General features: G+C 36.5%; 1 protein-coding gene across 1 annotated transcript; it reads left to right on the plus strand.

The window, feature by feature from the left end:
• The first annotated feature begins 1,745 nt into the window (after nt 1-1,745).
• LOC132052625 (la-related protein 1A) lies at nt 1,746-14,563 on the plus strand. The gene is made up of 14 exons (XM_059444243.1): nt 1,746-2,205; nt 4,405-4,945; nt 5,319-5,484; nt 5,843-5,933; nt 6,184-6,255; nt 6,856-7,289; nt 8,135-8,204; nt 10,938-11,042; nt 11,121-11,461; nt 11,569-11,712; nt 11,876-11,939; nt 13,078-13,223; nt 13,453-13,557; nt 14,050-14,563. The coding sequence occupies exons 1-14, from the start codon at nt 1,969-1,971 to the stop codon at nt 14,204-14,206; spliced, it is 2,673 nt and encodes an 890-aa protein (XP_059300226.1). The 5' UTR covers nt 1,746-1,968; the 3' UTR covers nt 14,207-14,563.
• The last annotated feature ends 194 nt before the right edge of the window (nt 14,564-14,757 follow it).

Raw genomic sequence — 14,757 nt, forward strand, 5'->3', positions numbered from 1 at the left:
AAAAGCACATGTAACATATAAAATAAAGTTGTAAAGCGAATAAGTTCTCGATGCTCAAAATTGACTCAATGAAAGCTAGGGTGGAGCTATTTCGTCAAGTAATCATATCAAATGGGAAGGTGTCTTTTTGGTAAAAGTAGTGATTTTACCTTGGTAGAAAGCTTGATTCAGTAAGCAGTGTAAACCTCTTAGCATATTTGTGCTAGCTTGTGCATTTCGATTAATTTCACAAGATATTTGTTACCTCTAATTAGCACAAAAATGGGGTGGCTTTGGATAAAAGAAATCACTTACTATGTTTTGATGTAAATAAATTACCTAGTATTTTTATTTTGCAAGAATTTGAATAGAGACCAAAATCTGAACTTATAAAATTCACGATTCTTAATTTACCTCACTAATTACTAAACCAGGATGCGCTACTTAACTTTTTTGTTTCCTAAGCTACTTGAGTTTGACAAGTGATTTGCTTGATTAGAAAAATAGAATAGGATTGAATATATTCCTAATTTGGGGTCAAAATCAAATCATGATCAGAAAAATAGAATAGGATTGAATATATTCCTAATTTGGGGTCCAAAATCAAATCAATCTGGAAAATTCCTTCAATCTGACTTAGTTCTACTTGTCTACACCCTTGAGACAAGAATTAAATTTGACAGTGAACTTGATAATGCAAATGTAACTAAACAAAGAATTAAATTGACAAAGTAAATTACATCGAAAACCAATATGATAAAGTAATATAGTTTTTTACAGAGTTGCAAATATCTTTACATATCAAACACTTAACCCCACCCCTTTTTTCATGACCAGGAATCCAGGTTGTTGGCGGAAAGGAAGTTTCTTTAGGTAAACCTGTATCAGAAAATGTTTGTTGTATTGGTAGCCAAAATCTAAATGCCTCTAAAGGCATTACTGCAAAAAGTAATATTTCTCTGTGATGTAATATTACTGAACCTGGCTAGCTTTTATTTGAATAAAACTTCCTGTCTCTCTCTCTCTCTCTCTCTCCAAAAAAAATAAAAACACTTTCCAAATAATATTTTATGTGTATGATAGTATTTCCATTGTATAAGGAGTTTTGCTTTAATTTAAAATGTGCTGAAAAATCAAAAGGGCAAATTAAAACAAAAAATTACAATATCTATTATTGCTACTATTTAACTTTCCAAATAATAATGGGTCACTTGCACTTTTGCCCTATTTTGTTCTGGTCTTTAATTTTTGTTCATTATAATCTTATAAATTTATATTTTTGTCTACATGATTATGTTCCGCTCCTTTAAAAAACTTTCGCCCTACTAGACATAATTTTAATTTTGAAGGACAAAAATTAAAAACCAGCCCATTTGAAGGCAAACCGTGCAATTTCTTCACTAATATCTAATCCTACATAATAACGAGGTTAATTTCATAGACTTACTCTACTTTTACTTTATTGTAATAAAAAAATTACGCAATCCATATTTAAGAACAAAATGTAATAGTTTTAACTAATAAAATAAAACTTGAGTACAATCTCACAAAGTGGAGGTCTAAAAAACAAAACTTAAGTAACGAGTGATATTACCCAGAATCACAGTAAGGATATCTTTAAATTGGATTTTATAGTCTGAATAGTCCAATCTTATCTCCTTTGGAATTTGGACAATTAAGAAAATAATACCTAATTATTTTTTTTACCAAATTATACTGTTATATAGTATAAAATTTAAGTATTTACACATAGCAGTGAGCAATAGTGTCATTGTTTGACAACATTCAATTTTTTGTCTCATTGTCTGTGAAAACACTCTCAACCCTAGTAGTGTGTCCCTCTCTTTCTACAACTCAGCCACCACACACCCACCGCTGTATATCTCCGCCGTAATTTCCCCCAAAAATCTCTTAATTCAAATACATAAATTATATATATATATACAGACTTGTGTGTGTATATATATAAAAGTGAAGTTTGTGACCATTATGGCGGAAAATGAGACTAGTATAGATGATCAGAAGGAGGTTACTGAACCTCTTAAGTCCCCCTGGAAAACTCCGGCGCCGGCGTCCGATACGCCTTCTTCACCGGCGACGGTGAATAATGATTCTGATTCGTGGCCGGCATTATCTGATGCTCAACAAATGCTTAAAACTAATGATTCTACTTCCGCCGTTAAGTCGCCCTCAGACACTGATAGCCGCAATGCTGCATCCGATAAGGTTTATTTTATTGCTTACATTTTAATTTTATGCTTGCTATTGAAACTGCTTGTGTGTAGAATCCTTATCCGTGCCTGTATAAAGTTACTCCTTTTAATCTTTTTTTTTTTTTTTTTCATTTTCCATTTGTCATCTGTATTAGTCCCTCTGTTTCAATTTGTTTGTCCGGTTTTGATTTGACACGGAGCTTAAGAAAGCAAAGAATGACTTTTGCATCTTGTGGTCTTAAATTAAAGACTTTTATGTACTAATAGTAAAAGGTTCTTTTTTTTTTTTTGGTTTCTACATTAGCGAAGTTTTAAGGGCTGGAACAGGTAATTATTATCTTCTATGTGTTACCATTTTACGCTTGCTATTGGAATTGCTTGTGGTGTAGAATCCTTACTTCGTGCCTGTATAAAGTTACTCATTTTTAATTCTTTTTATTTTTTATTTTTCTTTCATAATCTGTATTACTCCCTGTGTTTCAATTTGTTTGTTTGGTTTCGGCTTGGCATGGAGTTTAAGAAAGTAAAGAATGACTTTTGAATCTTGTGGTCTTAAATTAAAGATATGTGTCGAAATGTCTTATGATCTTGTGGTTTAATAAACGCGCCATGTGGTTAAAGAGTTTCCAGAAAAGGAAAAAGACATTCTTTTTTTCAAACAGCCTAACAAGGAATGTAAGACAAACACATTGAAACAGAGGGAGTACTATACTAATAGGAAAAGATTCTTTTTACTCTAGCGAAGTTTTAAGGGCTGGAACAGGTAATTAGTCTTTATAAAGTTACTTTTTTTTGTTTTTTTTTTAGATTTCCATTCGTATCTGTATTAATTTTTATGAATGTGGTGAACTTTATTCTCTTTTGAACACGTGTATATACACACACCTTAATGGATTTAAAGGATCTGTGGGTATATGTGATGCCTTCTGATTTACTCTTAACAATGACAATTTGCTGGATTTTGATTTTATATGCTATAATGGTGTAATTTTTTTATAAGCGCTGGAACGGGTAATTATTATCTTCTATGGGTTACCATTTCATGCTTGTTATTGGAACTGATAGTGCTTAGAATCCCTACACCGTGCCTGTATAAAAGTTAAAATCTCTTTTTTTTTTTTTTTTTTCTTTTCAAATTTGGTCTGTACATTTTCTATTCGTCATCTGTATTGATTTACTAATGTGGTGAAATTTATTCTCTTTTGAACAGGTTTAAATACTCCTTAATGGATTTAAAAGATTTGTGGGTATATGTGATACAACAGCAATAACATACCTAGAGGAATCCCACGTGGGTCTGGGAAGGGTAGGATGTACACTGACCTTACCTCTACCTTTGTCGGGTAGAGAGGCTGTGTCCGATAGAATTTGTGGGTATATGTGATGACTTAGGATTTACTCAAGCAATATTCTGAATGTTTCTCTTGACATTTTTAACGCACCTTCCAAGTTTTAAGTGGCGAACATTTTAAATGTTTATTTGGAAAGTTGAAAAAGTCACTGGCTAAATGACCTGAAGAGGCAGTGTCACTGGAGCCTCTACTATAAGAGGAGGCATTGTTGTTACACTCATGGAAAATTTTTTCTGCCAGAAAATAGCCGAGTGCTGGTTGCAATAGGTCTGGTGCTATCTAAAAGATTATTGGAACGAGGCTTGTTGCCGCCGGAATAGTCACTAGAAATTTGAGTGACCAAAATGGTTACCAAAAAAGGTGCGGTGGTGCTGAACAATTGCTAGAGAAGAGATGTGCTGCCGCAGAAACATTCACCCAATTAGATATTGAGGACTCATATAGCTGACCCCATGTAGCTTGGCATGAAAGTGTACTTCTAGTTGTCATAAAATTTAGATATTGAGGACTCATATAGCTGACCCCATGTAGCTTGGCATGAAAGTGTATTTCTTCTAGTTGTCATAAGTTTTGGGTTCTTCTGATGGTCTTGTAATGTACTTTTCTTTCATCTGTTTCAGCTTAAAATGTCAAAACTGATTAGTCATTGTTCTCTGTCTGTTGTCCGTGTGTCGAAGTAATCCTTTGTCTGATAACTTTGCAAGATACTGCACCATAATGGTACGATTCAAATGGATTCATCATGTTGCAACTTTGTCCGGTCATTACGCCTCTGTAGATGGATTTATTCCTTACTACCATGAATTAGGATGTATTACCAATTTACCATGAAGTATATTTGATGATCTGTTGTCTTGTAGGTCCGAGGTGAGCAGCTAAAGTTCCATGGATCTTCTAGTGCGAAATCGTCAAATAAGTCATCATCCGCAGTTCAACAAAGAGCAGGCCTCAGGCACAACCAAAATGGTGTGCCATCATTTCCTGTACCCTTGGCTTACCACCAACCAGGATTCCCTCCTTTTTATCAAGGTATGGTACCTATGCCACATATTCCTCTTCCAGGGTATGCATATCAGCCCCCTCGAGGGTCTTTCCCAGGAGCCGAAGGTCACGTTGCTAGGTCCGATGGTGATGCTGCAGCTCAAGCTTTTGTACCCCCTATAAATGGTGGGTTTCATCCCCCGTCACGAGGGGATCCAAATAACCATGATGCCAAATTCTACAGAGGAAGACCTAATACACAAGAACGTGGTAGCCAGTTCAGTTCAGCCTTGCCTAATCAGCGGCCTGTAGGTTCTAAAGATGACATTCAGTTACAACAAAGTATGGGGCTAAGGCCTTTCCCGAGGCCTCCTTTTTTCGGTCCAGCTCCAGGTTACATGGATGGCACAAATTTTCCCGGTAATCTATGCATAACTTATTTCCTGAACAAGTTACCTCATTATTATTCTTAAAAATACAAAAATAGTATGGTTTTTAACATTAAATGTAGCTTGACGGCCTTGTCTTTTACCATTAAAGTTGTACTGCTCCTATTTCTCCCTACCTTATACTGGTGCTTTGGAATGACACTAATATCGTCTTCATCAACTGTTGCCGCTCTTCTTAACAGCTACTATCTCCATCTCTTGTGTGCTGTCATCTCTATTGCTGTAATTAGTTGTTTGTTCTGGCTGTCATCTCTATTGCTGTAATTAGTTGTTTGTTCTGTCATGAAATGATTCGTAGTATTCGATTTGTTTTTAAATGGAAATGACAGCTGGCTATTTTACAGGTCCTCCAGGAGCTATATATTTTCTTCCTCCCCCTCCTGTCTCTGTAAGAGTGCCTTACCCACCTTTCCTTGTCCCACATCCTGTCAGTTCTGGGGCCTCTACGCCACCATCACCTGCATTACCTTTGAGAGAGAGCATAATGAAGCAAATTGAGTACTATTTCAGGTGACTACATGGCTTTCTCTATGTTTTCTTGATTAGATTTAATTATTCCCTGATTGTGGTATTGGCTGCATTTTCATTGATTCCATATTTTACAGTTGTAAGCTTGTATGGCAGGAACAATAGGAGGTAACCTTTTCATGGAAACGCCTTCTAAATAATATTTTGAAGTTCATGAGACGATTCCACTCTTTAGTGGATTTACATTTCAAGAAGTATTGTTGTATAGACCAATCAAAAAAAGAAGAAGTATTGTTGCATAGATTCAGCCTTGTGGGTTAATTACTTTGCCAGCAATATGTCCTACAAATTTTTGACTACTGTAGATTGATATCAAGAATATGTACCTTTGCCTTGGCAGTGATCAGAATTTGCAGAATGATCAGTACTTGCTTTCCTTAATGGATGATCAAGGTTGGGTTCCAGTCTCTATTATTGCCGACTTCAAAAGGGTACAATCTTTCAAAACTTCTCAGATACACTAATATTTATGTTGGAGTGAGTGATAGGTTGCAGTGTTTTGTTTTTATATTGAAATCCTTCAAATTTTGTTTCAAAAAATTTTCATTTGTTAAACTTGTAGTTGGATTTTGTCTCATTATATTCTCTTTTTTAACTTTGTCTGACACATTTAAGCATCTATCCTTTCTGTGAAATGAAAAAAGCTCTAATTGCAGATATTCTTTTCCATTTCTGCTTCAGGTTAAAAGAATGAGTACAGATACATCATTTATCATTGATGCATTGCAGGCTTCAAGCACTGTTGAAGTAAAGGTAAAAGGCTTTCCCTTTTGTTCGAATTCCCCACTGTCTCTTTCCTTTTCCTGTGGCATGAAAAAGAGTGAATTTCCCAACTTGTTTTTACATTTATGTTTCAAGTTTCCTCATACTAAGTTGTTCGTATTGCGTCCTAAACATCTATTACTTCCAAAATGGTCCCTTCTTGTACCGTTGGGCAGACTAAGACCTCCACTGCCTTTGTCGGGTAAAGGTGAAGTCAGAAACTCGGAACATCATAAATAGAAGAAGAAAATAAAAGAAACTGTCAAAGTTGAAACAAAAAACAAAAGAAAGGTAAAGTTCTACTTCTAGGTTTCCCTCCTTGGTTTTCCTTCTTATTTACTGCTCCAATCTTCCCTTCCTGGTCTTTCCTTTGCCACTCGCTTCGCGCCATCATTTGCAATGAGAATTAAAGATCATTCGTAGACGAATTTGCAACTTGGGTAAAAGTATTGAGACTAATTTGGCAATTGCTAGTACAAAGAGCTTTAGAGCTAGCATATGATCACTCTTATGTTTTCTTTGCCTTCTACGTTAAATGCTCCTGTGTCTTTGTCCTTATTTGTTAATGTGTAATTTGCTTAATTTCTGCAGGGAGACAAGTTGAGAAGGCGTGATGAATGGTCAAAGTGGGTTTCAGGTTACGCTGATCAGAAATCATCCCCTTTGACTCCATCGGAACACCCAGTGGGGAAGGTTATAAAGAATGATGAGGTCAATGAAAATAAAGAGGATGGAAATCAAATCACATTTTCCCAAGAAAATGGTGTAGGTGAGCTGGCATCATCAGAGAAACAGGCTAAAAAAATATCATTTTTTAGTAAAGCAGAAACCAGTAGGAAAAAATCTGGGTTCCATGGTTCAACTCACAGAGTTGACAAAGGAAGTGGTGATGCAAGAAAGGTTATGGCATCAGATGTTGTAGAACAGAATGTAGACGACTTATCTAATGATTTCTCGAGCACATTCATGCTTGATGAAGAGATGGAGCTTGAACATAAAAAGGGCCAGCTCTCTTTGAGTGGAAGGTATAGATGATTTCTCTAAATGTGGTTTTGTTTATTTTCTTATCTGAATTTGCTTAGACTTTCTCTTGGTTTACTTCATAGCTGGCTTGTTTCGACACAAGGATATGTTGATGACTGACACTGCTGTTTACTTTGTTCAGCTTATATCTATTTCAATACGGTCATATTATGCTTCATTTGCTTGTGCGCATTGCAATTTTTATCATCTCTTTCCTCCCAGAATCTAACCAATTCGGTTAATATTATAGGTGTCTTCTTGTTCGTTAGTAAAGTCAAGGTGAAAAGCCTGTTCTATATGCATTTTTAACATTTCGCTCCTCCAAAAAATCATATAGCGATACTTATATGATTTGCTTTCATAAATTGGGAATTGGTGTGTATCTGAAGCGGACTGGTTCTGTGGGCTTAATAAAAAAGTATATTGCTTTTGTGTGTTGATCGTTTTACTACAGCTGGTAAATAGGTTAAAAAAGTTAACTAGTGATCATATAATTACAAGCTTCTGTGTGTGATGAGACTTATGAAGAAAAAGAATTCTGGTCCCTGCTACAATACATAGAATCTTCTTTGTAGATAGCTGGGGTTGACTCTTTCTTTTTTTGCTGCTTCTTTTGGATGTAACTACTGCACTTAGTGCTAGATTTGATATCAATAATACTTACCTTTTCTCAAAAAGAAAAAGAATTGATGGTAATTGCTATCACTTTTACTTGATTTTCTTTGTTGACTCCACATGGAATGACCAAGTCGTACTGTGAGGACAGACTTTTGTATGAGCCAATATCTCTTGCTGGTTCGATATTGCTGACTAAATTGTTTACATCTTGGTGGTGTTGCTCATGTAGAGTTGATGAGGAAGATGATGAGATGGACGTTAATGATGAGGCTATTGAGAAACTTGTCATTGTAACTCGGGTAGGAATATTACTCTCCACGTCTTTTATGTGGGTGATTTCAGTTTCCAAAGATAACTTTTTAATTTGTGATTTCAGTTTCCACAGATAACTTTTTAATTTGTCATGTGTTTCAACTTCACTTGGTTCCATGTCAAACTTACTCCTAAAAGTTTTACTACGTGCATTAACAACTGGAGGATAGACTCCTATTTTATGTTACAGGTACTATCAGGTCTTGTATATTCCTGGTGATTAGTTTCTGGATGCATATAATGAGTGATTTAATTTTTTTATTCATTCGTTCATTCCGCTGATTGACATAGGATTTACATTGTATTACTTTCATTACACATCACAAATCCCATTATCTTTTTTTCTTGGCTTATAGTTCCAGTAATAAGTATTTCATTTTGGGGAAGAATTTACAGACATGTGGGGGTTCTTACTGCCACTGGTAGTCTTCCCCTTTGGGTCAAACTGATGTTCCGAGTATGCCAGTACAATAGAGGTCCTATTCAATATTTTTTGCCAATGTAGTTGTGAAAGAACTCATGGGATTTGAACTACATAGTTCTATGTTTTGTTCATTACCTAATTAATTCCTATGCCTCGTCTTGTTCTTTTACAATGTTGGGTCCTAATTAATGCTTATGCCTCATTTTGTACTTTGACAACCGGGCCTCAGGTACTTGATCACATCTAAGTAGTAGACGTGCATCAACTGCATTTGACTGTCAGTTTCCAAAAAAAAAAAAACTCATTTGACTGTCTTTTTATATAAAGTCTTGGGAGATGAAAAGATTATAACTAGTTATTAATTACATAAAATATTTGTTATTAAGTTGCCTGACTTACCCACTTACTTGTATTATAAGAAAAATTAAATTTTGTTTTGAGAAACAGAAATAAGAGGACTAGGTGGTCCTTGAGCTAAACATGAAATTCAGTAGATTTTTTTTTTTTAATAAATAGAACCTGCTGGTCTCGATGAAGATCTGCCATTCACCTCGGAAGAAGCTTGCCGCATTACATCATGGAGGAACATGAAAATCGCTCCAGCAGACTTGATGTACCAACGAAATTGGTTTTGGGTTGTTGTAGATTGCACACTAACCACATAGACTATGTCGAATCAACATAAAAAGAAAAAATTATGTTTGCCCTTTCTGCGTACAATCTGATGATTAGGGCTTAAGGATGTGAAGGTATTTTCAAGTTTAGCAAGTGATTTTATGCAAATGATTGAAGAACAACCAACTAAAAGCTTTTCCTCTACTGGAATCTTTGCATTCCAAATAAAAGAGCTAGGAGGAAGTTTCTAAAAGGATGTGAACGGACAACCTAAGGTTGCCGCTTTTATTATGATCGGCATAAAATGTATTGCCTGCCGTATTGGATAATTTGTTTCTAATGTGATCCACAAGCAACTATAAGCAAAATATGACAAAATACTTTTTTCCTATTCACTGTTAGTTTAGATAGTGTAAGCCCAAAAAGTTGTCTAGCGGTCGAAAAGTTGGATACCAACCTTGACAGCCAATGTACAATTGCAATTGAGGCTAATTGGCTAAACTATGTGGGTTCTTAGGGATTGGTGGGTAAAGTTACACAGTAGTTGTACTGGCGGGATGTAGAAAGTACCTACAGATTAGTCGAGGTGCGCGCAAGCTGACTTGAATGCCACCATTTAAAAACAAAGTTATTAAATGGTGTGAGTAATTACAAGAGTAGCTTCATCTTAGTTTATTAAAAAAAAAACATATTTAATATAAGATTACTGGTGAAAACTAATTGTTATAGCGTCAGTGTTATTTCGTTTGGAGTTTGAGATGAGGGAATCTATTGCTATTACTACAGCTACTCATGATTTCCTATTCCTCATTCCAAGTTTTCAATGATATAGTGAGACAGATTGGTAAGGCCCACATCTTTGTGGTGCAATTCATATATAGAAATGAATTATTCGGGCGTTTGGTCGTGTAATCACGACTTAGAAATGGGCCCCTTTTTAGTGTATATTTGGAATGATGTTTTGATTCTTATGCTTCCAAAGTTGGACTTCTGTTGTCAATATGACTGGTGATGTATATCGGATTTCACCACTTTCTATCCTAGTTTCTAGAGAAAGGTAATTGTACTTTCATCCTTGTTAATGACAGCCATATCTGGGGTTGGTGTGTAGAAGCTGATGCTTTCCTTAATGGCTCTCTTTATGTTTTTCTTACAAGTCTTTAGTTTGCCGAGTCTTTAATTTTCATGAGTAGGTAATTTGTATTGGCAAGAATAAATAAGTTTGAAAACACCCGCAAGGGTGGCTCAGTTGGTTGAGCATGGGGCTTTCATAATGGAGGTCTCAGGTTCGAAACCCCTTGCCTACGACAGCAGGGGATTTGCTTTCTGGGTTGAGCTCGCCGCACGGGGCTTGCCTAGTGCGGATGATCTCTCCTGTGTGGTTTGTGAGCTATTGCACAGTTGCTGGGTTTACCCTGTGCGCACCTGAAGGGTAGCGGCTGCGGGTTCCTGTGTCATTAAAAAAAAAAAAGGTTTGAAAACCAGTTTCTCTATTGACAAAAGTTTTGGCCAAATTCATTGAAAAGCTAAGATACTGCAACTGATGCAGCTCAAGCATGTGGAAAAATGAGCTATTGTGTTTACACAGTACTTCTGTTGCTTTTCTTCTATTTCTTGTACACTATGGGGCCGAAGTATTGTATAATTAGGCTAATTACCTCATCTGTGTGATTGCCTACAGAACACTCGGACATCTCAGGTATCTGGAACTGCTGGAAAAGAATCAAAACCAATATCTACTGAGCTTGCTTCTGCAATAAATGATGGCCTCTACTTCTACGAGCAGGTTGGTGGTGTTGCTTTAATTAGGTCATTCTTGCCCCATTCAACTTGTACAGTATTATATTGATTCCTCATATTTCAGGAGCTTAAAGCTACGCGATCCAGTCGTAGAACTAACAATTCCAGTAATGACTCTAGAGATGAGATTACCAGATCTTCTGGTACTGTTGCTTCTTTATCAAAATCAAAGTATGCTGATCATTCTTCTGGAGGAAAAAACACTGAAGGCCCTGGAAATTCTAACTCTCGGAGAAAGCAAAACAAAGGATTTTCTAAACCGCATCCAATACATAAGCAGCGGCTGTTTTCTGTAAATTACCGGAATCATGGGGTTTCACGGAATACTGTAGGAACAGTATCTGAAAGTCCACCTAGCGATTCAGTTGGATTTTTCTTTGGTTCTACACCTCCCGACAGTCATGTGTATGTTCTGGATCCTTGGACGTGTTCTGACGGGGTTGTGTTTGTGTACTTGTTATATGTTTGAGATTGTTTCCAGTAAACTTAGTATTCCTGAACTTATGTTCCAGGTCAAGGCCTTCAAAGTTGAGTGCCTCTCCGCATAGCAATCTTGCTAGTAGTAGTCCGCCTGTGGGTTCCATGCCGAAACCGTTTCCACCCTTCCAGCATCCAAGTCACAAGCTTCTACAAGAAAATGGTTTTACACAACAGCTGTGAGTAGACTTAATGTTTTAAGGAGCTGTGTTCTGTTCATTTTGTATTCATGTGCTTGCATCTGTTCATGCTCGGCTCTACATGTGCACTGATTTATACATATATTCCTCGTGCATTTTCTTTGCCCTCCTGAATGTTGGTTTTGGGTTTTCCGCCTTGTAGGTACAAGAAGTATCATAAGCGTTGTCTGAATGATCGCAAGAAACTTGGAATTGGTTGCAGTGAGGTGCCTACTTATTTTTTGTTCTGCATTTCCTTGTGCTTGATTTACTAGTTCCATGATAGCATCACCCACTTTCATATTAGTAGCCGTAGTACTACCTTTTGTAGTTTCTTGTCCTTCAATTTCTGCTTCTATCTGTTGTTTCTTGTATTTCCCTTATCATATTAATTTGTGATAGTTCCAGCTTCCTTTTTCTCAAACATCTTTATCATGTTTTTATAGTATTTCGCCATGGCTTTTTATACTGTATTGAATTGCTGGTCCTTGTGCCGAGGTCTCCCGAAATCAGCCTCTCTACCTCCCAAGGTAGGGGTAAGGTTTGCGCACTCTACCCTCCCCAGACCCCACTTTGTGGGATTTCGCTGGGTATGTTGTTGTTGTATGATAGTCCTTGAGGTTTATAAAAAGGAAACAAATAGGAATTATATTAAATTTAATTGCAGTGAATTGCCTCTTATATAGGAAGGGTTTAAAATGCGAGGAATATCACTTCAATTCTGCAAGTTCATTTGGGGCTGGGATGTGAATAAATATAACTTACCTCTGTATATATAATGTGAAAATTGTTTCATGGTTTCATTGACTTTGTTCCTTGAGGTTTTTGTTTTGACAAGACAAAGTCATCTTATTATTGTTGCACCAAGATAGTGCCAAAAATTTACAACAATGTTCTAACATTAGGTCTCTGAGAAATCTATCCAACTATTTACACAAATAGAGAATTTCCAGCGCCCTCATGAAGAAAGAAATTTTTTCCAGTACCTAGAAGGCACTCTTTGTTTATAATCCACTTATCAAACAAATCTTCACAAGTAGTACTGTTCTCTTTACCCAAAAGGTACTGTTTGTTGATAAATCCAATTTTAAAATAAATCTGTACAAAAAGGACAAGTTCTCTTGAATTTGCAAACCTGATATTGGTTGAAAGGAATCACATGAATGCTTACAAACTTTAGAAATGAGCAATATTCCTACTGAGCAATTGGCTGAACTCATAGTGAGAAGTCCCTGACTCAGCTCTCTCTCTCTCTGTCTTTATGATGCATCTATTGGTCCATCTACTGCCCATTTGGCCATCTACTTACGTGCCTAAAATGCATAATTAATTTTCTCTGGAGGTTCTTATCTTTTTGGCATGCAGGAAATGAATACATTGTACAGGTTTTGGTCGTATTTTCTGCGGAACATGTTTATACGTTCTATGTACAATGAGTTCCAAAAGATGGCTCAAGAAGATGCAGCGGCTAATTATAACTATGGGATGGAGTGTCTGTTTAGATTTTATAGGTAGTGTTTACATGTCATTGTAATTTATCTGGGAAAAAAAGAAAGATTTACATGCCTTTCTTAGTGACAAGTTTTGTTTGCCCTTTTACTTCTGAACTCTTGCAGCTGGTAATTTTCTAGACCCACATCCATGTGATGCAACTTCAGTAGTTACCCTTCTTTTCAGCAGTCGCCCTTTCCTTCTGACATACTTATTTAGCTACTCATTATTGCTCTGTTTTTGTTTCAGTTATGGTTTGGAAAAGGAATTTAGAGAGGACCTTTATGACGACTTCGAGAGATTGACGCTTGACACTTACAATACGGGAAACCTTTATGGCCTTGAGAAGTACTGGTAATATACCTTTCCTTGTTTGAAAATTCTCATTTCAATGTCCTCTCCTTCCGCATTCTTTTTGTGTGACACCTATGAGACTCTGGCTGACATTGAAGGATCAAAGCACTGGGATTCAAGGTATCCATGTAGATTGAATGCTTTTTGATAGTAATTGTTTAAGCCCCAAGTGAGAACCTATGTTTTCTGAATCATTTTAAGCCTCTGATTACTTGCCTTTTAAAATTTAGATCCCACACCCCACTTGTGGGATTACACTGGGTATTTTGTTGTTTTTGTTATATTTGTGTGATCCATCTTCAGTGTTTCGTTAAACTCTTAATTTTTTGAGAGGGACTCTCATGCATCTGACCGCTTGTGGAAGGGCTGATTTAGAGTTAGTTTTAGGAGATATTATGTTTGCTATTGGTGATTCCTAGTTTTTGTAGAACGTACAACTGGCAGTAATTTTTTTCTCTTACTAATATGATCCTACTACGGTCATTCTGGAAGGGCCTTTCACCATTTTCGTCAGCAACGAGGTCAGAGGGCGCCTCTAAAGAAGCGTCCAGAACTAGATAGATTACTCAGAGAAGAGTTCCGAAGTTTGGATGACTTCAAACATGCTAGAGGCGGGGCCAGTGCAAGCACAAAGGAGGACGGTCACTAGCCAACGTGTGATTCTCAGCTTAGTCTGCAGCAAATTTTGAAGCCTTACGTGTGATTTTCAGCTTAGTCTGCAGCAAATTTTGAAGCCTTACAGTCCATACAATGAGCTCAAGTTGCTGAATTACCTTTCTGGGTTGATCAAGGCCAAATTTTGTATATAGTGCTTCTGTGAGGTTATTTTTACCTCCGAAGTTGAGCGAAATTTTTTCCCATGAGGGGTTACCTTATGGCCTTTTCTTGTACTTCCATCTTAGGATTGTAAGGTGTACATATAGGAAGAATCTGGAACCAAAAAATAAAAAAAAAAAACAAAAAATCAGAAATCAAAAAAATAAAAAGACGAGAGTTTTAACTTGGAGGTAATTGAGTTTTTTTGGCATTCTATTTTATTGTCTTTTATTTTTCATTTGCTGGCTTGCTTAGCTTCCAAATTGTTGGTAGAATGAGTGGGGAGGGTGTCGTTTCTGTCTTCACCACGTCTATTTGTCCGTATCGATAGTCAGTGGGATGGCGTGTCTAGGAATGTTTTTGCAATACTATTTTAGAGAGGCT

The sequence above is a fragment of the Lycium ferocissimum genome, chromosome 4 (assembly GCF_029784015.1).
Source record: "Lycium ferocissimum isolate CSIRO_LF1 chromosome 4, AGI_CSIRO_Lferr_CH_V1, whole genome shotgun sequence".
In the NCBI taxonomy this organism is placed as follows: domain Eukaryota; kingdom Viridiplantae; phylum Streptophyta; class Magnoliopsida; order Solanales; family Solanaceae; genus Lycium; species Lycium ferocissimum.